The sequence below is a fragment of the Rhinoraja longicauda genome, chromosome 32, assembly GCF_053455715.1.
Source record: "Rhinoraja longicauda isolate Sanriku21f chromosome 32, sRhiLon1.1, whole genome shotgun sequence".
NCBI classification, from domain to species: Eukaryota; Metazoa; Chordata; class Chondrichthyes; order Rajiformes; family Arhynchobatidae; genus Rhinoraja; species Rhinoraja longicauda.
The window spans coordinates 24,989,659-25,016,742 of record NC_135984.1 but is presented as its reverse complement, the minus strand read 5'-3'; the positions used below and the strand labels follow the sequence as shown (position 1 = coordinate 25,016,742).

At 46.2% G+C, this 27,084-nt stretch overlaps 1 protein-coding gene across 3 annotated transcripts in view; it reads right to left on the bottom strand.

The window, feature by feature from the left end:
• Positions 1 to 22,413: 22,413 nt before the first annotated feature.
• The window catches only part of fli1 (Fli-1 proto-oncogene, ETS transcription factor), a 69,584-nt gene continuing 64,913 nt past the window's right edge, over positions 22,414 to 27,084 (bottom strand). For all 3 annotated transcript variants that reach the window (XM_078426670.1, XM_078426668.1, XM_078426669.1), the window contains one exon: positions 22,414 to 24,390. In XM_078426670.1, coding sequence (XP_078282796.1) covers positions 23,861 to 24,390 — 530 coding nt within the window. In that variant the 3' untranslated portion in view covers positions 22,414 to 23,860. The remainder of the gene's footprint in view (positions 24,391 to 27,084) is intronic.

Genomic DNA, 27,084 nt, shown 5'->3' with positions numbered 1-27,084 from the left:
GTTTAGTTTATTGTCACGTGTACCGAGGTACAGTGAAAAGCTCTTGTGGCGTGCCAACCAGTCAACAGAAGGACAATACATGATTACAATCAAGCCATTTACAGTGTTTAGTTACATGATCAGGGAATAACGTTTTGTGCATGGTAAAGCCAGCAAAGTCCGATGGTCAGCAAAGAGGGAGCTCGTGATTCAGCACTGCTCTCTAGTTGAGGCAGGATGATTCAGTTGAATGATAACAGCTGGGAAGAAACTGCCCCTGAATCTGATGGTGTGCAAGTGCAATTGGCAGAGTGAAGAGAAAGGTCCAGAGTGCAGGATTACATTTCTCAATATTGTAGCATTACAGTTCCAGGGGAAAAGTTCAAAGCCCACAATGAGGTAGGTTGGAGTAACAGGAGTATCAATAAAGTATCGGTGAATCATTGAATTGTTGAATCATTGATCCCTGGCTTATGGAAGGGCCATTCAGAAGTTTGGTGAGAGAGGGGAAGAAACTGTTCCTGAGCCTGGTGGAACATGATTGCAGTAACCTCACCATTCCACCAGCTGATCCATGCTTTTAATTCATCAGACTTGCACTTGAGGGTCCTGGTATTAAAGTAAATGCTGTTGTGCCTGCCAGCCCGCCCATGCTTTCTAATTTGCCTTTGAATGCTTGACCCATTTGACTTGCTCGATTATTCCTCTCCTTTTATTCTCCCCACCCTCTGCACTGATACTATACTTCAAAACCCCCACCCCTGAAGCTAACCTCTGCTGATGGTAATTACCAGGTAGCCACAAAATGCTGGAGTAACTCAGCGGGTCAGGCAGCATCTCTGGAGAGAAGGAATGGGTAACGTTTCGGGTTGAGACCCTTCTTCAGACTCAAGAAGGGTCTGAAGAAGGGTCTCGACCCGAAACGTCACCCATTCCTTCTCTCCAGAGATGCTGCCTGACCCGCTGAGTTACTCCAGCATTTTGTGATACCTTCGATTTGTCCCAGCATCTGCAGTTATTTTCCTGCGTGATTACCTGGTGGTCACTTTCAGCATCAACAGTGCATTTGCTTCTAAGCTTGTTTATCACTGACTAACACTAAAAGAAACTACAGACTTAAGCTAAATGCTTAATGAAAAACATTGAAGGAGTCTGAGAGAACGAATCCCAGTGAGTAACTGGGCGGCACGGTGGTGCAGCGGTAGAGTTGCTGCCTCACAGCGCCAGAGACCCAGGTTCGATCCTGACCCCGGGTGCTAACTGTACGGAATTTGTACGTTCTCCCCATGACCGCGTCGGTTCCCTCTGAGAACTTTGGTTTACTCCCACGCTCCAAAGACGTACAGGTTTTTTGGTTAATGGGCTTGGTGTAAAATGTAGTAATTGTCCCTATTGCAGGATCTGTTAATGTGCGGGGAACGCTGGTCAATGCGGACTCATTGGGCCGAAGTACCTGTTTCCACCCTGTATCTCTAAACTAAACTTAACTAAACTAAACCATAGCTAAAATCAAACCTTTCCTCCAATTCGACGACACTGAAAAAATCATTCACGCTTTAATTTCCTCCCGCCTAGACTACTGCAACTCCCTATACACTTGGATCAGCCAATCTTCCCTGTCCCGCCTGCAACTGGTCCAAAACGCTGCAGCGAGACTCCTGACGGGTACCCGTAAAAGGGGCCACATCACACCGATTCTGGCCTCTCTCCGCTGGCTCCCTGTACGGTACAGAATCAACTTCAAGCTCCTCCTATTCACATACAAAGAGCCCTAAATGGACATTCCCCCCCCTACATCAAAAATCTTCTAACCCACCCCTCTAACTCCAGGTCCCTCAGGTCGGCCGACTTGGGGCTACTCACTATCCCGCGGTCTAGGCTTAAGCTCAGGGGTGACCGCGCTTTTGCGGTTGCAGCTCCTAGACTGTGGAACAGCATTCCTCTCCCCATCAGAACTGCCCCCTCCATCGACTCCTTTAAGTCCAGACTCAAAACCTATTTCTACTCCCTAGCGTTTGAGGCTCATTGAGGAGGCGCTGTGAACTGTTTTGTATGTGCTGTTATGTTTGCGTGCTACTGTATGTTTCATTTTTTCCTTAGTACCTAATCAGATGTACAGCACTTTCGTCAATGTGGGTTGTTTTAAAATGCGCTATACAAATAAAATTGACTTGACTTGACTTAAACTAAACTGGGAACAGAATAGAAGCCTTATGAGTTTCTTTCAGCATTTTGGTTTTAAGGAAAGCAAAGTCTGTTCAATAGATATAGATAGATATACATCGGGAGGTGTAGATCGAGAGCAAGCAAGATTATGAGGGATCCCTACCACCCCAGTAACGGACTGTTCCAGATGCTACGGTCAGGCAAACGCCTCCGCTGTCACGCTGTGAAAACCGAGAGGATGAGACGGAGTTTCTTCCCAAAGGCCATCAGGACTGTTAACTTTTATAACTCCAGGGACTAAATTTTGTCTTCTCTGTATTAACTTTAATTTATTTGCTGTAACTGTAATTCTTTTTTTGCACAATCCGCAGGCATTGCCACTTTCATTTCACTGCACATCGTGTATGTGTATGTGACAAATAAACTTGACTTGACTTGACTTGGTAGGCAATAGGTTTCTGTGATGGTGCTTGTGATTCCAGGATGGTACATAGTCTCCCTGTTGTCAGGAGTAAGGATATCACAGGGCAGGTGGGGAATGGTGGGAAATAGTGAGGAGAGTTCAGGCTCCACGTCATTATAAATGTTGTGGTAGAAAAAGGAATGAGGCCGTGCAGGCTAAGTAATGGAATTAGGAAAGGAGAACATTAGAGTCGTGTAGTGTTTAGGAAGGAACTGCAGACGCTGGTTTAAACCGAAGATAGACACAAAATGCTGGAGTAGCTCAGCGGGACAGGCAGCATCTCTGGAGAGAAGGAATGGGTCGAGACCCTTCTTCGTTGAGTTGTACAACATGGAAAAAGGCCTGGAAAAGGTGGTAATTTTCAGAACGTACAGTTTCGTGAGAGTGGAAGGAGGAGGATGTTAAAGTAATTTACTTTGTGACTGAAGTAGAATTGGCAGAAGGTGAGACGTAGATTCTTGCGGGGTGACAGAGCATCATAGTCAGTCAGTGCAGACAATGTGGGCCGAAGGGCCTGCTTCCATGCTGGACTGGTCTATGTTTTCTGTTAAGCAGCTCTGAGGGAGGTGGTACCAGGGTTACAGAGCCAGGAGGTGGTACAAACTGAATGGTTTACTCATGCCATCCGAGAGAGTTTTCAGCAGATTTGGCTGGGGAAATGACAGCACTGGAAAGCAGAAAAAAAGGTAAGAAGAAGGTAGAGATAAATAGCACCAGGACAAGATGCACAGCTCGATTAGGCAGGCTTGAACTCGCGTGAATGGGTGATCGATGCCCATTGTGCACTCTGTGCGCTGAAGAGGCTGTTTCCGTGTTCAGTCTCTGAACTAAACTAAACAAAAATAAACTAACTCATCTCTGGATAGTTTAGGAAAATAACTGCAGATGCTGGTACAAATCGAAGGTATCACAAAACGCTGGAGTAACTCAGCGGGTCAGGCAGCATCTCAGGAGAGAAGGAATGGGTGACATTTCGGGTGGAGACCCTTCTTTAGTCGTCTGAAGAAGGGTCTCAACCTGAAACGTCACCCATTCCGTTTTGTGATACCATCTCTGGATGGTGTTCAGTGCCACCATGCAGATCCCTATTAGAAACATACAGTGGACTAACTCTGACTGTTAACACCGTCACCTGTGCAGTTAGGACTGAGCCTAGTGCTTCAGAATGTAGGGGGAAGGAACTGACTACCTTACTTATGGAGTGGTTATGCTAGAATGCATGGATCGAAGGGGGGGTGAGGTCATGTTTATTCTCAACTGTTATTACTGGGATGATGGTGCATCGACAGACAAGGTTTAAGAAGCCGATGCTGCCAATGATGAAAGTAGCTTAAATCTCTTAACGTTGCTGTTTTTAATTTAGTTTAGTTTAGAGATACAGCATGGAAACAGGCCCTTCAGCCCACCGAGTCCGTGCCGACCAGCGATCCCCGCACTAAAACTATCCTGCACACACGAGGGGCACTTAATAGAAGCTAATTAACCTACAAACCTGTACATTGTTGGAGTGTGGGAGGAAACAGGAGCGCCCGGAGAAACCCACGCGATCACAGGGAGAATGGACAAACTCCGTACAGATACCCATAGTCAGGATCGATCCCAGGTCTGTCATATGTTGAAAGACTGGAGCGACTAGGCTTGTATACACTGGAATTTAGAAGGATGAGAGGAGATCTTATCGAAACGTATAAGATTATTAAGGGGTTGGACATGTTAGAGGCAGGAAACCTGTTCCCAATGTTGGGGGAGTCCAGAACAATAGACAATAGACAATAGACAATAGGTGCAGGAGTAGGCCATTCAGCCCTTCGAGCCAGCACCGCCATTCAATGCGATCATGGCTGATCACTATCAATCAGTACCCCGTTCCTGCCTTCTCCCCATACCCCCTCACTCCGCTATCCTTAAGAGCTCTATCCAGCTCTCTCTTGAAAGCATCCAACGAACTGGCCTCCACTGCCTTCTGAGGCAGAGAATTCCACACCTTCACCACCCTCTGACTGAAAAAGTTCTTCCTCATCTCCGTTCTAAATGGCCTACCCCTTATTCTCAAACTGTGGCCCCTTGTTCTGGACTCCCCCAACATTGGGAACATGTTATCTGCCTCTAATGTGTCTCTAACAAGGGGCCACAGTTTAAGAATAAGGGGTAGGCCATTTAGAACGGAGATGAGGAAAAACTTTTTCAGTCAGAGAGTGGTGAAGGTGTGGAATTCTGTGCCTCAGAAGGCAGTGGAGGCCAATTCTCTGAATGCATTCAAGAGAGAGCTAGATAGAGCTCTTAAGGATAGAGGAGTCAGGGGGTATGGGGAGAAGGCAGGAACGGGGTACTGATTGAGAATGATCAGCCATGATCACATTGAATGGCGGTGCTGGCTCGAAGGGCCGAATGGCCTCCTCCTGCACCTATTGTCTATTGTCTATTGTCTCTGGCGTGGTGAGGCAGCAACTCTACCCCTGAGCCACCGTGCCATGAAATGTTGCGGATTTCATTTTTATTTTTACAGATTGCATCAGAAACTTTCTAACTGTTGAATATTCACCAGAATCCAGAACTGTGAGCTACTAAATCAATGTTGGCAGTCAGATGTCGTCTGAAAAAGACATCAGCACAAATATGTGGAGGAGAATGGTTTTGTATTTCCCAACATGTTCAAAGCCCAGAAATTACCTTCAATATTTAATCTGCCGGAATTAATCGTTAATGCCAAGACAAGCAGTTTAGTTTAGTTTAGTTTAGAGATACAGCGCGGAAACAGGCCCTTCGGCCCACTGAGTCCGTGCCGACCAGCGATCCCTGCACGTTAACTCTACCCTACACACACTTGGGACAATTTACAATTTTACCAAGCCAATTAACCCACAAGCCTGTACGCCTTTGGAGTGTGGGAGGAAACCGGAGCTGCCGGGGAAATCCCACACAGGTCACATGGAGAACGTACAAAATGTACAAACAGCACCCGTGGTCAGGATCGAACTCTGGTCTCTGGCGCTGTAAGGAAGCAACACCACCACTGCCGCATGTGCAGCAGACTGTAAAGAGGACTGTTCAGTGAACTTCTGCAACATTATTGGCACCAAAACATAGCAACACCTGCGTATTGTGTACTGCCCAGGTGAGGTCTGCTGTATGACTTTACCGGGTGAGTTCACTGCCATTTCAAGTAGGCTGGTTCCTCGTGGATGGTGTTGATTAGTGTCAGTCTGTACCATTGCCTCAATGCTGTAACAATGAAATGAAAGGGCTCACCAACACCATGTGCAGGAAGGAACTGGAGATGCAGGTTTATACCGAAGATAGGCACAAAATACTAGAGTAACTCAGCGGGTCAGGCAGCATCTCTGGAGAGAAGTACTCCAGAGATTTTGGCGATGAGATGCTGCCTGACCCGTTGAGTTACTCCAGCATTTTAGTTTAGTTTAGAGATAGGGCACGGAAACAGACCCTTCGGCCCACCGGGTCCGCACCAACCAACATTAACACTATCCTACACACACGAGGGACAATTTACACATACATCAAGGCAGTTAACCTACAAACCTGTACATTTTTGGAGTGTGGGAGGAAACCGAAGATCTCGGAGAAAACCCATGCAAGACACGGGGAGAACGTACAAACTCCGTACAGACAGCGCCCACAGTCAGGATTGAACCCGGGTCTCCGGCGCTGCAAACGCTGTACGGCAGCAACTCTCCCGTTGCGCCACCGTGTCTATCACTAATACCATGTTCTGATTTCAGTCTCAATCAGCCATGCGTTTCACAGCTCTGCTTCAAAAGGATGTGGGCAATGTGCCTGGGAAATAAACAATGTTGAGATCGGATTGCAGCTGGGTTATGCTGTTCAAGTAGGTTCTGGAGGAGAACGCCGGCACACACTTGAATGGGAGGCACTTAGACCACTTGTGAACTGTGACCAAGAGAAAACTTAAGGTAAACCAACATCGTGACCTCCATGCTGGTCACAACAGTCATGTACTTCCCAACTCTCGATCTAAACCCTTTGCCTCAAGAGTACACTGGGTGCCATCCAAGTTGTGGGCTTCAAAGAGAAGACGGAAAAAAAATTTAATTTAAAAATCTGAAAAGTGTAAGTTGTAAGTATGAATTGTGTAGTTTGACAAAAATATGATTCTGAGGTCTCTTGGAAAATATACCACTTCTCTCAATCGCTGTCCTGTGTTCAGTAATAAAGTAATACGATGCCATTTGTTGCTATGGAAAACCAGCAGTGAGAAATATTTTATGAACAAACACCACTTGTAAAGACAGTGATGGTCTTGTTTTGCCCAGTGCCAAACCACTCGACCCTTTCCTCTTTGCGTATTTATTCAGACACCATCAGAGCTGTGTGCCTTGGCTGTGATTTTATCAAAAAAGTTCTTGTTTACAATGTTGCAATGGACTTCTTACCCAACCTACAGGTTCCCCAAACCCAGCTCCATCCCCAGGATTTGCTCCAACACTCCATTGCCTGCAACGAATGGGAATAAATGGGAAAGAATGGGAAAGAATGGGAAAGAATGGGAATAAATGGAAAATAATGGGAAAGAATCGGGAAAAATGGGAAAGAATGGGAATAAATGGGAAAGAATGGGAAAGAATGGGAAAGAAAGGGAATAAATGGGGAAGAATGGGGAAGAACAGGAATAAATGGGAAAGAATGGGAAATAATGGGAAAGAATGGGAATGAATGGGAAAGAATGGGAAAGAATGGGAATAAATGGGAAAGAATGGGAATAAATGGGAATAAATGGGAATAAATGGGAAAGAATTGGAATAAATGGGAAAGAATGGGAAATAATGGGAATAAATGGGAATAAATGGGAAAGAATGGGAAAGAATGGGAATAAATAGGAAAGAATGGGAATAAATGGGAAAGAATGGGAATAAATGGGAAAGAATGGGAAAGAATGGGAATAAATGGGAAAGAATGGGGAAGAATGGGAAACAATGGGAAACAATGGGAAAGAATGGGAATAAATGGGAAAGAATGGGAAAGAATTGGAATAAATGGGAAAGAATGGGAATAAATGGGAAAGAATGGGAACGAATTGGAATAAATGGGAAAGAATTGGAATAAATGGGAAAGAATGGGAAAGAATGGGAATAAATGGGGAAGAATGGGGAAGAATGGGAAAGAATGGGAATAAATAGGAAAGAATGGGAATAAATGGGAAAGAATGGGAAAGAATGGGAAAGAATGGGAATAAATGGGAAAGAATGGGAAAGAATTGGAATAAATTGGAAAGAATGGGAATAAATGGGAAGAATGGGAATGAATTGGAATAAATGGGAAAGAATTGGAATAAATGGGAAAGAATGGGAATAAATGGGAAAGAATGGGAAAGAATGGGAATAAATGGGAATAAATGGGACCACCGGGTGGCGCCATACGATGGCATCCTCACCAACAGTCTGACTTGTCCTTTTTCTTCTTTTGTTATTTTTAGTCTGTGTTTAAATGCATGTTTTAGTATATCTTTAGTTTGGTATTATGTGGGGGGAGGGGGGAGGGGGGGGTTGGGGGAAACTTTTTAAAAATATTTTTCCTCGACGGAGATGCGACTTTTTCCGTGTCATATCTCCGTCCGCGCTGCGGCCTAACATCGTGGAGCTGGTGGTCCCTTTGTCAGGGATCGACTTTGGGAGCTCCAGCCGCAGGAGCTTCGACCGCCCCAATCGCTGGAGCTTCGATCGCCTCGGCTCCAGCCGTGCAGCTTCGGGAACTGCGGATGGTTCGACTGCCCCATCCGCGGGAGAATAGCGAGGAAAGAAGATAAGACTTTATTGCCTTCCATCACTGTGAGGAATGTGGGGAGCTGCTGTGGTGGATGTTTATGTTAACTTTTATGTAGTTGTGTGTCTTGTTGCTTTTTTGGTATGACTGTATGGCAAATCAAATTCCTTGTATGTTTTTACATACTTGGCTAATAAATTAATTACAATACAATACAATGCAATACAGTAAAGATATGTAGGAAAGAACTGCAGATGCTGGTTTAAATCGAAGGTAGATACAAAATGCTGGAGTAGCTCAGCGGGACAGGCAGCATCTCTGGAGAGAAGGAATGGGTGACGTTTCGGGTCGAGCCCCTTCTTCAGACTGACCTGGACCCGAAAAGTCACCCATTCCTTCTCTCCAGAGATGCTGCCTGTTCCGCTAAGTTACTCCTGCATTTAGTGTCTACCTAAGGGAATAAAGGCCTTGAGAGAATTGTCTTTACACAGGGCCGGTACAGTGGAACAGCCGAGAGAGCTGCTGCCTCACCACACCAGAGACCCAGGTTCGATCCTGAACTCAGATGCTGCCTGTATGAAGTTTGCACGTTTTACCTGTTACCATGTGGGTTTTGGTTTCCTCCCACATCCTAAAGATATGCAGGTTTGTAGGTTAATTGGCATTTGTAAATTGCCCCATGTGTGTAGGGAGTGGATGCGAAAGTGGGAAAACATGGAACCATCCATGTGAATGGATGACCAATGGTCAGTGTGGACTCAGTACCCCTCCCCCCCCCCCCCCCCACCCCTCCCAATCTGGACCTTTAAAGTAAACTGAAGGGGAAATGTAAGACATTAAGGCTTTATCATGGGGATCAAGTGAGATAGAGGCCACTGCATCCTTTCCAATGTACGTGTATTACGGTTGGAATCACTAAGATCTAGATTTTGGGAAAAATTGGGGCATTTGGACTAATTTTCTATTGTTTTTACACAGCCCTGCAGCTATGATGGGCTGGGTACTTCTGTTCTGTAAACTTTAGCCAAACTTTGTGTGTGAGCTAAGAGAGTAAATGTAGGCAAGTTTGTGATTTCCTTGGGGTGAGCGATGACAACACTGATCCTAACACAGCCATCATCTCCAATCCCCACCCAAACTAGGAATGAAGGAGACTATAAAAAGTGGTGAACACTGCCCGGTCCATCACGGGTACTGACCTCCCCATTATTAAATGGATCTGTAAGAAGCTGTCTCAAAAAGGCAGCCGACATCATCAAGGCCCCACACCAACCTGGCCATGCTCCAATTTCATTCCATCCATCAGGAAAAAGATAGGAGCCTGAAAACTGTAAGGTCCAGGTTCAGGAGCAGCTTCTTCCCAACAATCATCGGGCTCTTGCAGACTACGGACTCCAACTAAACTCTGAACAACGAGCTGTGTGGCACGGTGGTGCGGCGGTAGAGTTGCTGCCTTGCAGCGCTTGCAGCGCCGGAGACCCGGGTTTGATCCTGACTACAGGCGCTGTCTGTACGGAGTTTGTACGTTCTCCCCGTGACCGCGTGGGTTTTCTCCCAGACCTTCGGTTTCCTCTCACACTACAAAGACGTACAGGTTTGTAGGTAAATTGGCTTGTTATAAGGGTAAAATTGTCCCAAGTGTGTGTAGGATAGTGTTAGTGCGCGGGGTTCGCTGGTCGGCGCGGACTCGGTGGGCCGAAGGGCCTGTTTCCATGCTGTATCTCTAAACTGAACTACACTAAACTAAACGATAGCGATTATTAGTCAGAGGTCAGTCGCGAGGGAACTGGTCCACATTGCAAAGACGCTCACACCCACACCAGTCATCTCCACCCAAAGTTAAAATGTCTCGCTGGGAGTCGGACCTCCTGATATTTTTCTTTCCATGATCTGAGGTACGAAGGCAAATAGCAACACCCAACTGTTGATTCAGTTGAAATCAATCAGCTCGGCTCAAAGCGAGGGACCCTTCAATGGACTGGTTTTAAATTCATGCCTTGAAATGCATCCGCTTCATGTGTACTTGCAAGAATGTCTGGATCTTCTCGGGGGACCTAGGCCGACTGCAGGCCGGTGCTTGAAGCTGTTTGTTATTTCCACTGCGAGATGCCTGCTGGGGATTGGGGCTGGCTGCTGCTCTGAGGATAGGCTGCCTTTAATCCACAGCTCACACTGAGCATTACTGTTACCCCCTGATACAAAGACTGGCAGCAAGAGGCTTGGCCAAAATGGCTGCCCTGAAACTGCGCCGCTCACACTCTGAACGCAATTGCAGAAACATTAAAGGCTCTGTTTCTAAAAGGGTTCAGTCATTCACAGGCGGTCTCTTAAACCGTTCCCAACCTTACTCTGTTTTTTTCTGAATGTGCTTACCATATTTTCACAACCTGCATTTGTGCTCTGTTCAAACTTAAAGCCATTTATCTCTCCGGATGAATAAGTTTCCCTTCCATTAATCTCCCCGAGTGATGGAAGGTTCCAGTCATTTGTCTGAAAGACTTCAAAAGCTATCGTCTGTTGGAAAGGTTCTCCAAGCCATGTGCAATCACCAGGAATGCAAAGTCATTCCTTACTCTGGCCTCAGAGCCAGGTGAAAATCGCCAATAACCATGGCTTGTGGAGGTTCCTGCTGAAACTGTGAAGAATGCCGGCACAAGGCTTTGATTAGCTTCAAGTCATTTGTTCAGCTTGGCTTACGCTGGTTAATGGGTACAGTAGTAAAGTGGTCAAGTTCCTGTACTATTTATCCAGAGCCATGAGTTCAAATCCCATCAAGGGAGCTGTGGAATTTGGATTATAAAAACCATCTGTATGATTATATTCCCTGTGGGGTGGAGATCCGTTATCTTTACCTGGTTTGCGCGGGGTCTTATGTATTTCCAAACTGCTCTCTGGAGCCTGAAGAAGGGCCACAGCCCGAAATGTCACCTATCCAGGTTCTCCAGAGACGCTGCCTGACCCGCTGAGCGAATGAGTTGATTGCAAAAGCAACGAGGGTCGTTTTATTAACTGAGACGCAGAAAATAAGAGAAGGGAGGCAGCATTAAAACTGTACATGTCACCAATAGACCACAACTCAAGTATTGTGCAAAAAAAAACACAAAGTGCTAGAGTAAGCCAAAGGGTCAAGCAGCATCTCTGGAGAAGATGGGTGGGTGATGTTTTGAGTCAGGATCTTTCCAGCCTTCTCCCCCTCCACCACAACCACTGTAGAAGGGTCCCGACCCGAAACGTCTCCTACCCATATTCTCCAGAGATGCTGCCTGACCCACTCAGTTACTCCAACACTTTGTGTTTGGCTCTCCGGGGTGGCTTGGTTGCAATAAACTTGATCTCACTAACAGTCCATGTTCTCCGAATCGAGAATAAAAATATTAAAGGCACTAATATCAGTCAAGTTGGGCTCTTAAGTGTCAGAAGCTTAAGTGCAGACACTTGCATGAGCTGGGAGATGGCAATGGAGTGGGTTAACTTTCTTATAGATTGAGACAAGCATCTGAACCTATATCTTAATGGTAACACATGTGCATAATATGTACAAGATAGTGGCTTATAACAAATGTTCTACAACCAAGACAGTGTGCCTAAATAATTTTGGTAACATTTAACGAGCCAGATTTAATTAATAAAAGACCAACACAGGGTGTGAGCTGGAGGGAGAGGTTGAGTAGGCTTGGACTCTATTCCTTGGAGCGCAGGAGGATGAGGTGTGATGTTGTAGAGGTGTATAAAATCATGGGAAGAATAGATCGGGGAGATGCACAGAGTCTTTTGCCCAGACTTGGTGAATCCAGGACCAGAGGACATAGGTTTAAGGTGAAGGGGAAAAGATTTAATAGGAATCTGAGGGGTAACCTTTTCATACAAAGGGTGGTGGGTGTATGGAACAAGCTGCCAGAGGTGGTAGTTAAGGCTGGGACTGTCCCAACGTTTAAGAAACAATTAGATGCATGGATAGGATTGGAGGGATATGGACCAAACACAGGCAGGTGGGACTGTTTTAGCTGAGACATGTTGGCCGGTGTGGGCAATTTGGTGTGAGGGATCTGTTTCCATGCTGTTTCACTCTATGACTCTATGAATCTGTAATATGAACAGTTATTCAATGATGACCATAACATGATTAATTTTATTAATCCACTCGTCTACGAGTCCATTCGTCCCTTCCTACCCAAACCACCCCATCCCCGGGCACTTTCCCCTGCAACCCCAGGAGATGCAACACCTGTCCCTTTACCTCCCCCCCTCAACTCTATCCAAGGACCCAAACAGTCTTTCCAGGTGAGACAGACGTTCACCTGCACCTCCTCCAACCTCATCTATTGTATCCGCTGCTCTAGATGTCAACTTCTTTACATCGGCGAAACCAAACGCAGGCTCAGCGATCGTTTCGCTCAACACCTTCGCTCAGTCCGCCTTAACCGACCTTATCTCCCAGTGGCTGAGCACTTCAACTCCCCCTCCCACTCCCCGTCTGACCTTTCTGTCATGGGCCTCCTCCATTGCCATAGTGAGGCCCACCGGAAATTGGAAGAACAGCACCTCATATTTCGTCAACGGTATGAACATTGACTTCTCCAACTTTAGATAGTTCCTCTGTCCCTCTCTTCCCCTCCCCTTCCCGGTTCTCCCTCTATCTTCCTGACTCCACCTATATCCTTCCTTTGTCCCGCCCCCCTGACATCAGTCTGAAGAAGAGTCTCGACCCGAAACGTCACCCATTCCTTCTCTCCTGAGATGCTGCCTGACCTTGTATACACTGGAATTTAGAAGGATGAGGGGGGATCTTATTGAAACATATAAGATAATTAGGGGATTGGACACATTAGAGGCATGAAACATGTTCCCAATGTTGGGGGAGTCCAGAACAAGGGGCCACAGTTTAAGAATTAGGCCATTTAGAACGGAGATGAGGAAGAACTTTTTCAGTCAGAGAGTTGTGAATCTGTGGAATTCTCTGCCTCAGAAGGCAGTGGAGGCCAGTTCGTTGGATGCTTTCAAGAGAGAGCTCTTAAGGATAGCGGAGTGAGGGGGTATGGGGAGAAGGCAGGAACGGGGTACTGATTGAGAGTGATCAGCCATGATCGCATTGAATGGCGGTGCTGGCTCGAAGGGCCGAATGGCCTCCTCCTGCACCTATTGTCTATTGTCTATTGACCTGCTGAGTCACTCCAGCATTTTGTGAAATAAAATGATTAAAGTTCACTATGGTATTTTGAAAAGAGAAATGCAAAAGGGCGGCTCACTGGTGCAGCTAGTCGAGCTGCTGTCCCACTGCACCGGAAGCCCAGGTTTGGTCCTGAGCATGGGTTCTGTCTCCGTGGAGGTTGCACCTTCTCCCTGTAGCCACATGGATTTTCTCCGGGTTCTCCGGTTTCCTCACACAACCCAAAGACGCACAGGTTTGTCAGTTAATTAGTCCCTGTAAAAAACTGCTGCTACTGTGTAGGGAGTGGGTGAGAGAGTGGGGTAACATAGAACTGGTGTGAATGGGTGATCGATGGTCGGCATGGACTCGGTGGGCCGAAGGGCCTGTTTCCATGTTGTATTTCTATGCAAATCAAAAATACTGACTGACTTCAAGATCTGAGTAAGGGTGACTTCGATGAGAGATTGTTCACAGTAAACTGAGTAACTCTGCTTTTGAGTAAACAAGAACACAATGCCATAGCTCACAACTCAGTCTTCTTGTCATCATCTATATACTAAAACTCTCGTTTGTTTGTTTGTTTGTGACCAAACTTCAGCAAAAATTGTACAAGAAGCACAACATTTTTTAGGCCCACCTTATTCGTTGCTTTAATGGTAACAATTGTGGTTTTATTGAAATTGGTGTTATGTTTTTAAAGTTATTCATATTTTTAAGTTTTTAAAAACCAGGGCATGCGCAGTTGGGGGCGGTCCTCACGTAAGATGGTCGCCAGACCAGCGCCTACACTTACGTAAGATGGCCGCCGGGTGACTGCACTTGCGCAGTTGGGGGATCGTCATTTTCGTTCAGTTCCCACTTCCTGCCAGACGGTTACGCGGCCCAAATGGGGGGAGCGTCACCGCCGCCGCTCCAAACCACGGGCGTCTCCATCATGGCCCCCGCTCTGCCCCAGAGCCCCCGCCCCTCCATTACCGCTCCAAACCACGGGCGACTCCTTCGCTGCTGGGCCCGGAACCGCCACCGCAGCTGCAAACCCCAGGCGTTTCCATTACCGCCAACGCCACCCCACCTGGAGCCCCCGTCCCGCTCCCAACCCCGGGCATCTCCATCATGCCCCCCCTCCTCTCTCCCCCCCTCCTCTCTCCCCCCTCCTCTCTCCCCCCTCCTCTCTCCCCCCTCCTCTCTCCCCCCTCCTCTCTCCCCCTCCTCCCTCCCCCTCCTCTCTCTCCCCCTCTCCCCCCCTCCTCTCCCCCCCTCCTCTCCCGCCTTTCCCCCAACTACTCCCGCCCACCTCTCCCCCCCTCCTCTCACCCCCTCCTCTCCCCATCCTCTCCCCCCCTCCTCTCCCCCCTCCTCCCCCCTCCTCCCCCCTCCTCTCCCCCCTCCTTCCCCCCCCTCCTCTCCCCCTCTTTCCCCCTTCCTCTCCCCCACTCCTCTCTCCCCCCTCCTCTCTCCCCTCCCTCCTCTCTCCCCCCCCCCTCCTCTCTCCCCCCTCCCCCTCCTCCCTGCACCCTGGGTGCTTTTATCGAAAGCACAAGGTGTGGAGATGAGTCACATCCTCTGTACAGGAGACGATCTCCGGATCTGGGAGGATTTCAGGGACATCAAGAAGGACGCCGGGATCGACCTATTACTTCTGAATGGGTGGTGCCCTGTAATGGGTGGTGCCCTGTAATGGGTGGTGCCCTGTAATGGGTGGTGCCCTGTAATGGGTGGTGCCCTGTAATGGGTGGTGCCCTGTAATGGGTGGTGCCCTGTAATGGGTGGTGCCCTGTAATGCTCAACTCTTGAAGTTGTTCAAATGTCACATCAACGTTGAGATATGCTCCTCTGTAAAGTCGGTCAAATACGTGTTCAAGTACACCTTGAAGGGGAGTGAGAAAGCAGTTTTTGGAGTTAACAGGGATGACAAAATTGCACAGTACTTTACTGGCAGATACATTGGTCCGTCGGAAGCAGTGGGAACAACCCTTGGATTTCCAACTAATGAGAGACGCCCCGCTGTCATTTGACTCCAGGTACATCTACCACAAGAACAACAAGTCGTCATCAGAGTCGATGCTGGTCGGCTGGTGAGAAATGAGGATATCACGAGAATAACTTTAACTGAATTCATGGAATTGTGTTCTCGAGATCAATTTGCAAGAACACTGTACTACGCTGATGTACCCCGATTTTACACATGGAACAATAATAAATGGCAAAGAAGGAAGTTTGGGAAGATAGTGGAAGATCTTCCAGGTATTTTTGAAGCCAACATTCTGGGAAATATACCATTTCTCCAAGATATGACCTCTACTACTTGAGACTGCTTCTCCATCACGTAAAAGGGCCAGTATCCTTCCATTCACCGAGGACACATGGCGGACATATTCTTCCTTCAAAGACGTCTGCATAGAAAGAGGTTTGTTGCAAACTGACGACCATTGGCAACAGACGATGGAAGATGCTGAGCGGACAAGACTCCCCGAAGCAATGAGAGATTTGTTTGTTTTGCTGACGATTGCTGAGATCAACACTTCTCGCCAATTATGGGATCGCTTCAAGGATTCAATGTCTGAAGATTACCTTCAAAGACAATGGAGAACAATCGATGATCCAAATATCATGATAGATGAGAGGCATCATGATCAGGCTCTGTTGTATATTCAAGACAAGCTTGTGAATTACAACAAGACACTGGGATACTTTCATGTGCCACTACCAAGACATGGAAGGATGAACCTTGATGGTGACAATCCAGAATTGCTGAGTGAACTGCAGCACAATAGACCTGAACAACAGTGATTTGTTGAAGAGAAGAAGCCTCTGCTGAATGTTGAGTAAAGAGCAGTGTATGACCATGTGTGCAGCTGCTTGGAAAGGAATGTTCCTTCAATGTTTTTTATTGATGCACCAGCAGGAATGGGCAAAACAATTCTCACCAATTTGATCCTCTCCAAAGTTCGAGGTCAAGTTGATGTTGCTTTTGCTGTAGCATCCTCTGGTACAGCAGCTACATTGATGCCTGGTGGAAGAACTGCACATTCTCGATTCAAGATACCCCTCGAAGTGACCGATAATACAATGTGCAACATTGAGAAGAACTCCAACATGGTTCATTTGATCAGGAGTGTGAGACTGATTGTTTGGGATGAGTGCCTGAAGATTAGGAGGGAGAGCTTTGAAGCGGTGGACAGAACTCTTCAAGATCTATGCAAAAAGAACGATGAGCCTTTTGGCGGCATTCTTACCTTTTGTTGTGGTGATTTTCGACAACTCCTTCCTGATGTGAAAAGGGGAAATGATGCTGATGTTGAAAATTCCTGCATCAAGACATCCTATTAACGTTCAAATGGTTATATTTTGAATTCACATTTTAAACTTTAATAAATCCCTTTTCCACTTGCTGTGCCCCTCAGCCGCCCATGCGCAGTAATACCTCCATGTTCCACGTCACCATGGAAACCCGACGGGCGGGAATGGCGGCACCGCCGGAGAGCCCCTAAGAATGGAGGGGGGGGGAGATAATGGGGGATGGAGTGGGTGACTGGGGGGTGGGAGGGGAAGGGGGGAGTGGGTGGGGAAGAAGGGGGGTTGAGGGGATGGAGTGAGGGAGGGGAGGGGAGGGTGCTAGACCAATGCAGAAAAAAACACCATTTTAAAGAAAAATCGCAATTTTCATTGAGATTTATTTAATATTTGTTTTAAAGCCATTTATTTTAAAGAAAAAAGTGTGATTTCCCCCACATCACAATGGCAACCCAATGAGTTGTGGGCCCAACATGTCCACTTGGTCTAGTATGTAACAATTTTGGATGACTGAAATGGTTGGGGGCAAAATAAAGCCAAAACAAACATACAAACATGAAAACCACAGAAAAGGCTTAGAAAGTTTGGCATGTCCCCACCTGCCCTCACGATCCTCTACAGATGCACCATAGAAAGCATTTTATCAGGATGCATCACAGCGTGGTCTGGGAACAGCTCCATCCAAGACCGCAAGAGATTGCAGAGAATTGTGGTTGCAGCCCAGACCATCACACCAATCAACCTCCCTTCCATTGACACCATCTACACTTCACGCTGCCTCGGCAAGGCCAGCAGCATAATCAAGGACCAATCCCAGCCGGGACAATCCCTCTTCTCCCCTCTCCCATCAGGCAAGAGATATAGTGGTGTGAAAAGGAACACCTCCGGATTCAGAAAGTTTCTTCATTGCCTGTTATCAGGCAACTGAACCATCCCATTGCCTAAGAGAGAGCGATCCTGACCTCCCATCTACAGTACAGTACCTCATTGGAAACTCTTTGGGCCATCTTTGCACTTTATGTTACACTTTCAGGAGATGGGCAGTGATAACACAGCTGAGATTATATTGATGAGATTGCCTGTGAATGCAAGTAATGATCGCCAGGTGTCAGTGTGGCACCAGTGTGGTACAGTTCCATATCATTCCAAGTGCAGATGATGGCCATAGCTTGTAGCATTCTCATGGACTGGTGTCCATGTGGATCTCAGGCAGATGAAGCATGACTCTAAAGGCAAGCAGCAGGCAAAGACGAGACTCTGCTTGGAACGCACCAGTGAAACTGTGGTAACTCTTGATCAGGGCCCAAGTACACTTGCGGTCCAGGTTATGTACGGTCCAGGTTATGTAAGAAAATAACTGCAGATGCTGGTACAATTCGAAGGTATTTATTCACAAAATGCTGGAGTAACTCAGCGGGTCAGGCAGCATCTCAGGAGAGAAGGAATGGGTGACGGTTCGGGTCGAGTCTGAAGTCTGAAGAAGGGTCTCGACCCGAAACGTCACCCATTCCTTCTCTCCTGAGATGCTGCCTGACCCGCTGAGTTACTCCAGCATTTTGTGAATAAATGCGGTCCAGGTTATAATTGTGCATTTCAGCACGACCAAGTGATGGAGCCAAGCAAGAGAGAAAAACACGTTGTTAGATGTAGCATTTTGGTTGGCATGGATGGTTTAGGCTGAAGGTCCCATTTCAATGCTTGGATGACTCGATGACTGTCTCTGAACTATCTGTAGTGTGATATGTGATACGGTGTACTGATGATATCGCATAGGCTTTCTGAACATAAGATTCAGGACAGCGAGGGTGTCGGAAGGTACTGCAGATGCCGGTTTAAATCGATGATAGACACAAAAAGCTGGAGTAACTCACTGGGTCAGGCAGGATCTCTGGAGAAAAGGAATAGGTGACGTTTCGGGTCGAGACTTCTGGACAGGGAGCTGGGGTCATGTAATTGGTTAAATGACAGGATGCGTGATCCAGACACCAGGACTGGCATTCCGGAGAACTCAGTTCAATCCCACTCCTGCGGCTTTGGAGGGAAAAATTCTGTCATTAAACTGGAATTTAGAAAGAAAAATCGATTTATCTCAGTAACTGTGGTAAAGTCACATCCGATTCATGACTGGCCAATGGAGGAAATCTATCGTGCTTCCCCAACTTGCTCTACGTGTCACTCCATGTGTCCTTGCCTAAAATGTCCTAACAAGTCAATCAGTTGTAATTTAGATACAGCTTCGTTTAGAGATGCTGGATAGCACGCAACAAAAGCTTTTCACTGAACCTCTGTAAACGTGACAATAAACTAAACTGAACTGAATGGAATAACACTGAACTGAACAGAGCGAAGGTATTTATTTCACAAATGCTGGAGTAACTCAGCAGGTCAGGCAGCATCTCAGGAGAGAAGGAATGGGTGATGTTTCGGGTGTAGACCCTTCTTCAGACTGATGTCAGGGGGGGCGGGACAAAGGAAGGATATAGGTGGAGACAGGAAGATAGAGGGAGAACTGGGAAGGGGAGGGGAAGAGAGGGGAAGAACTGAACAGAGCCCTCCAGTGTGAGCATAGAGTCATATAATGTGGAAACAGGCCCCTCAGCCCAACTTCCCCACTCTGACTATCATATCAGCATGTCTCATTATGATTGGTGGTGGACACTTGCATCCCGAACAGGAGGAGGAGGAGGCTTCAGGAACATCTCCCATCTTCAATGATGGCGGAGCTAAGCAGGTGAATGCAAAAGACAAGGCTGAAGCCAACCATGTTCCTCCAAATGTGCCACAGGTAATCCAACTTGTGTTTGCCCTGAGATCCCTCCCTCACGGAGATGAATCAACAGCTGACCCAACCCACTCTATGTGACCCCAAGAGACGTCTGCAAGCACTGATGACAGGATGGAAACTGTTGACCATGGAGCACTTACTACTAGTACCCTTTAGGGCGGCACGGTGGCACAGCGGTAGAGTTGCTGCCTTACCGCGCTTGCAGTGCCAGAGACCCGGGTTTGATTCCGACTACGGGTGCTGCCTGTACGGAATTTGTACGTTCTCCCCGTGACTGTATGGGTTTTCTCTGAGATCTTCGGAGAAGATCCTCCCAGACTCCAAAGACGTGCAGGTTTGTTGGTTATTTAGCTTGGTAGAAGTGTAAATTGTCCTTAGTGTGTGTAGGATAGTATTAATGTGCGGGGATCGCTGGTCAGGCATTCACCAATGCAATATTTTACATGTTATCCATAACTTCTCTGAGGATGCTGTATGCACTTCTGAGAGGATGCCGTATGTACTTCTGTGAGGATGCATGCGGTTTACAACATGTTTTCACTTACTAGCTTTTAGTTGATGTAAGAAAATAACTGCAGATGCTGGTACAAATCGAAGGTATTTATTCACAAAATGCTGGAGTAACTCAGCAGGTCAGGCAGCATCTCAGGAGAGAAGGAATGGGTGACGTTTCGGGTCGAGGCCCTTCTTCAGACTGATGTCAGGGGGGCGGGACAAAGGAAGGATATAGGTAGAGACAGGAAGATAGAGGGAGAACTGGGAAGGGGGAGGGGAAGAGAGGGACAGAGGAACTATCTAGAGTTGGAGAAGTCAATGTTCATACCGCTGGGCTGCAAGCTGCCCAGGCGAAATATGAGGTGCTGTTCCTCCAATTTCCGGTGGGCCTCACTATGGCACTGGAGGAGGCCTATGACAGAAAGGTCAGACTGGGAGTGGGAGGGGGAGTTGAAGTGCTCAGCCACCGGGAGATTAGGTTGGTTAAGGCGGACTGAGCGAAGGTGTTGAGCGAAATGATTGCCGAGCCTGCGTTTGGTTTCGGCGATGTAAAGAAGTTTTACATTTAGTTGATAGCCGTTGCATGAAATACAACTACAATGTTGGAAAAACCACATTAGCCTACTTGCAGCAAACAGCACTCATTTCCTTACGTCTTTGAAATAACCTTTCTGTGCAAGGTGCTATAATCAATTCTCCACTTGTGCTGGATATCCCTCTCGCGTTTCACCATTGGTTTTACATGAAGTATAAGCTAAGCCATTGAAATTCTGGGAGCATTATATAAAATGTGAGTTGTTGATTTAATACAAACAGTGAATGGCAGCACCTGCGGATCTGTTTACAGAAAAAGCGACCTACGCTATCTAGCCAGTAATTAATCTATTTATAAAGAATTTAAATCCTCTGCTTGTTCCTTTTAGTACAAATAATTCACGCGGATTAGCAAGGAACACCTTGAGTACATTGTTTTCAAGTGTGTTCTTACTCAGTGTCCCATTGTCCAAAACGCCATAGGTTTAAGGTCAGGGGGGAAAGATTTAATAGGAATCTGAGGGGTAATTATTTTTTTACACAAAGGGTGGTGGGTGTATGGAACAAGCTGCCAGTGGAGGTAGTTGAGGCAGGGGACTATCGCACCATTGAAGAAACATTTAGACAGGTATATGGATTAAAAAGTGTCATGGTAACGGACATTAAATGTTATTACGTGCTACGAAAAGCCAGAAAGGTCAGAGGACGCATGTGGACCCGGATGTAAAGGAATAGAGACGAATAAAACAAAACGTTCTGTGATCATTGTCCTTATATTATATTTGTGTTTATTATAGTTCAGATCAAGACGAGGATCTGACAAATAGGTTTAGAGGGATATGGGGCAAATGCAGGCAGGTGGGGACTAGTGTAGTTTAGTTTAGAGATACAGCGCGGAAACAGGCCCTTCGGCCCACCGAGTCCCGCGCCGACCAGCGATCCCCGCACATTAACACCACACACACACTAGGGACAATTTACAACTTTTACCACCACCAATTCAACCATTAAAACCTGCATGTCTTGGGAGTGTGGGAGGAAACCGGAGATCACAGGGGAAAACACATGCAGATCACAGGGGGAATTTAAAAACTCCATACAGATAGCACCCGCAGTCAGGATGGAAACCGGGTCTCTGGTGCTGTAGGCAGTAACTCTACCACCGCTGGGCAAGTTAGACCGAAGGGCCTGTTTCCACGCTGTATGACTCTCTCTCTGCCTCTCTCTGTCTCTCTCCCTGTCTCTCTCTCTCTGTCACTCTGTCCCTCTCTCTTTGTCTCTCTCTCTCTGTCTCTCTCTCTATCTGCCTCTCGCTTTGTCTCTCTCTCTCTCTCTCTCTCTCTCTCTCTCTCTCTCTCTCTCTCTCTCTCTCTCTCTCTCTCTCTCTCTCTCATCTCTCTCTCTCTCTCTCTCTCTCTTGTCTCTCTCTCTCTCTCTCTCTCTCTCTCTCTCTCTCTCTCTCTCTCTCTCTCTGTCTCTCTCTCTGTCTCTCTCACTGTCTCTCTCTCTCTCTCTCTCTCTCTGTGTGTCTCTCTCTCTCTCTGTCCCTCTCTCTCTCTCTGTCTGTCTCTCTCTCTCTCTCTCTCTCTCTCTCTCTCTCTCTACTTATCCAAGGTCACCTCAGCTTAGGTTATAGGAATAGTGCCTAAAAATGTAGAGAAGAGCAGGGAAACCACCAGAAGGAAAAAAGACCATCGCTGGATCCCCATTCATCCTCACTGATGGGGACAATCCTCGCATTTAACTTTCGGAAACAGGTTTAGTTTGCTCAGAAGTCACATCAGTAACGCTTGTACATGGCACGGCTTTGTAAGGCACTTCCTGATGCCATTGTTTATTGAACATGTTTGCATAGTGTAAGAAACCATCATACATGCTGTGGCATCAATAGTACACAGTTCTCTTCACATAAAGATACATGTGTGTCGTAACAACCATCTGCCTAAGGCAATAGTTCATGGCAGTTGGTCTTAAATCAGAAGTCGCCCTTGTATACGTGTCTTGGTTTAATACAATATGCTGCAAGGGATTATTTGCAAAGGTACATAATTATCATTAAAAACTAATTGCATATATAGTAGGTGGTGCCCCATTTTAATGGGAAAATAGTGTCAGTGATTATTTAAAATGCTACATAAAGAGTTCAAAAGCACTAAGGATTAAGGAATACATTGCTTCCAGCTATTCACAAGTTATAGAAAATAGCTATATCAGTGCTTCTGTCATTAGCAATACTTTGTAAGAATAAAGTCTTCTCCACAATTTCTATCCTATGTGTCCCTTTACTCAGTAAAAAGGCTGAGCCCATATGTACAGATAAGATCGACAGGCTACACAATGACTATATTTCGTCAAAATGAACTTGATAGCAAAACTGCATCTGTGACCCGAGGTCAACTCGTGTAATACTGTAGCATAAAGGAATCATTATCATCTGCATAACTTATACAGTAACTTGCTTTATACGAGGATGCATGGTTGATCCAACACCAAACTCTTACAAACGCACAGCGTTCGTGTATCCTGTGTAATCTAATTAGCTCTTGTATTCCCAAGGACAAAACACAGCTCATTGTAGCAATCTTCCTCATGTCTCAGCATTGTCCTGCGTGTCTGAAACACCCACACACATGCAACACTTACAGTTCATTCCACTCAGGGCGTGTCTCCTTTCAAAAGAGGTCCTCACTAGAACAAAGCTTCATCAGTGAAATCGAGCGCTGTGGAATATCCAGGTCCAACAGCACCTGCATCTGATAACTATGTGCACCTGAACATCCAACTAGGAATCCGTTGGCAGATCCATGGTTACTTAAGACTGCAGTTACATTGTAGGTCTGGTTAATAATCCAGATTTGCTAGTTGATTGAAGAAACAACAACTTTTGATCGCCAAGGTCAACTCTTCGTCCAAAGCCCTTAAATGGTGCAAATGTAGAAAGCATCTTGGAGGGTGATATAACTTTGGCCAGGGTGGTTTTTATATTCACAAATGTGTAAAGGTTTAAAAATGTTATCAATGTTGACATCCAGGCAGCAAATTAACAACTGGTGATTTTTTTTTTTGGAGATGGCAAATAGCCCATCGCTGGCTGGTGATGCAGGAATAGACAGAGATCCAGTTTAGTAGCAGGCCCAGCATTCATTCATGTTCCACAGCCAGGTAAACGTTCCTGAGAGTCCAGGGTTCTGAAAATTGGGCATGGATTGGGCATGGATCTACATAGGCTGGCGAGCAGAAGGATCAAGAGTCGTCGTTAGTAATAGCTGCCCAGGTGGGAGGGGACGTGCGTGTTCGGATGCCGGGGTACGTTGGGATTGGGGTAGATGCCCGCTGTGGGAGAGCTCCAGTATGGTGAGGTTGCTCCAAAGAAGCTGGACGAGGTGACTGGCATAGAGGAGGGATGAGGAGACACAAAGTTCATCTTCTGCTGGTGCGCGTGGTAGGAGGGCATGTAAGTCAGGTCTGAGGGATACTTGTACATCGAGGACTCGGTCGGATGTGGTTGCAGAGCCTGTGCAATGCCGTGAAAGTCAAACTTGTAGGCGTAGCGTTTGCCGTGAACCTTGGTCATAATGTTCTTGTCGTAGTAGTAGCGCAGAGCTCTGCTCAGCTTGTCGTAGTTCATGTTGGGTTTGCTTTTCCTCTCTCCCCATCGTCGGGCCACTTCGTCCGGGTCCGTCATCTTGAATTCACCGTTGGTTCCTTCCCAGGTGATACAACTGGCGTTCGAACTGTCGGACAGCAACTCCAGCAGGAACTGCCAAAGCTGTATCTGCCCACTCCCTGGAGACAAAGAAAGCACGCGCTGACGTTACTTGTATCACTATCATGTGTACCGACCGAGGTACAGCGAAAAGCTTTGCTTTACATGCTATCTCAACAGATCAGATACATGTACCATACATAGACACACTCACGTCAAACTCAAGTACAATAGATAGAGCAAAGGGGAAGATAGAGACAGCAGAATACAGTTCTCAGCATTGTAGCGCACCGTAGACATTAATTACGGGACTGCAATCACACACAATATCGTTTCACAAACCAATGCTTCAACAAGCAAAAAATTCTCTAATTCTATAACGCACAAGGAAATTTGACAATAAGGCAATGGTGTTGAAAGAAAGGCAATGTTCCCTCTCCAAGTTAAAGGGAATTTGGAATCAATGCCATTCCTATGTGACTTCAGGTCCTGTACTTCCTGCTGGTGCCCCTCATGCATTTAGGATTATTTGCGGTATAATGCAAGTATAATGAGGTATTTGTAGCAGTGCACTTTGGAGCCACAGTGTATGCAGGGTATGTATATTTGGGAAAGAACAGGTGCTGTTCAACCAGGTGCTGGGTGATCATCTGATGAAAGAGCAGAATCAGGCCATTCAGCCCATCAAGTCTGCTCCGCCATTTGATCAAGGCTGATCTATTTTTCCTCTCGACCCCATTCTCCTGCCTTCTCACTATAACCTTTGACACTCTTATGAACCAAGAACGCTATTAATCTCCGCTTTAAAAATACCCAGTGACTTGATCTCCACCACCATTTGTGGCAATGAATTCCATAGATTCCATAGGTAGTCGGAAGAAGGGTCTCGACCCGAAGCGTCACCTATTTCTTCTCTCCTGAGATGCTGCCTGACCCGCTGAGTTACTCCAGCATTTTGTGTCTATCTCCATAGATACACCATTCTCTGGCTAAAGAAATTCTTCCTTTCTACAGGTACGTATTTTTATTTTGAGCTGTGCCCTCTGGTCCCAGATTTTCCCACTACCGGAAAGACCCTCTCCATGTGCACACTATCCAGGTCTTTAATTATTCAGTAGTTTTCATTGAGATCCCCCTCATCCTTCTAAACTACAGCGAGTACAGGTCCAGCGCCATCAAACAGCCCTCATTCGTCAACTCAATCATTCCTTGGATCTCCAAATCCAGCACATCCTCTCTCAGATATGTGGCCTCTGACAGATAGAGGCAGATAAGGAATGAGAATAAAGGAGATGGAAATAGGCCAGTTGCTGGGGAGGAGGGTATTCACTAAAAACTAAATGAAATGTTGACTATTCCTTTTTCTCTACAGCCACTGTTCAGCCCATTGGGTTCCTCTAGGAGTTTGTTTTTTGCTCCAGGTTCCACCATCTGCACTCTTTTGGTTCTCTATCAAACCTTAGTTTTATTAACTGGCTGCGCAGTGTTATCATCGGCAGTTTAAACCATCTCTTCAATAACTTCAGCGTGGAACCACCGAGTCCGCGCCAACCAGCGATCACCCTATCTTCTAACATTACCCCACACACCAGGGACAATTTACAATTTACAGAAGCCAATTAACCTACAAACCTGCAAGTCTTTGGAGTGTGGGAGGAAATCGGAGCACCCGGAGCAAACCCACGCAGGTCACGGGGAGAACGTACAAACAACGTACAGACAGCACCCGTAGTCAGGATCAACCCCAGGTCTCTAGTACTGCAAGGCAGCAAATCTGTCGCTGTGACACTGTGTTGCCCTATTGTCTTCCTTTGATTGTCTTCCTCATTAGCGAGGAGGACTCCCTGTGCCAGGTTATTAATATATATATATATATATATATATATACATACATACATATACATATATATATATATATATATGGAAATAACCTGGAAATAACCTATATGTATATATAGGATGAGGAAGAGTCTGAAGAAGGGTCTCGATCCGAAACGTCACGTCAATTTTGTCTATATATATATATAGACTATATTGTCTATATCTATATATCCATATATATATATATTTACACACACACTAAATGCTGGAGTAACTCAGTGGGACAGACAGCATCTCTGGAGAGAAGGAATGGGTAACGTTTCGGATCGAGACATTATATAATATATATGTGTGTGTGTGTGTGTGTGTGTGTGTGTGTGTGTGTGTGTGTGTGTGTGTGTGTGTGTGTGTGTGTGTGTGTGTGTGTGTGTGTGTGTGTGTGTGTTTGTGTGTGTGTGTGATATTATATGTTGGATAATATCAATCTAAATATATATATATATTATATATATATATATATATATATATATGAATAAGGAAACTGCTATAAATAGAAACTTTGGCTGAATATCAAGAATAATCTTGGAATCACCAACAAATATTCAACAGTGACTTCATTCTGTGGAAAAATGCACACAGTTCCTGAACGGGTTGGCATTTATGTCATTTACACAGGGAAATATTTCCAGTTTCAAATAAGCATCCTCCTTAAGCTAAATATTTATCCCACACAGGGAATATTATTGAACTGAAATGCTTGTTGATGGAATGGTGCAGCATGTAATCAGGCCCTTCGGCCCACCAAGCCCATGCCGACCGTCGTTCACCCATTCACACTAGTTCCATGCTATCAGCCCTTTCTCAGCCATGAGCATCAATTTTACAGAGGGCCAATGAACCTAAAAGCAGCTCTACCACTGTGTCAATGTGCCGACCAATTACTTTTCTCTTCA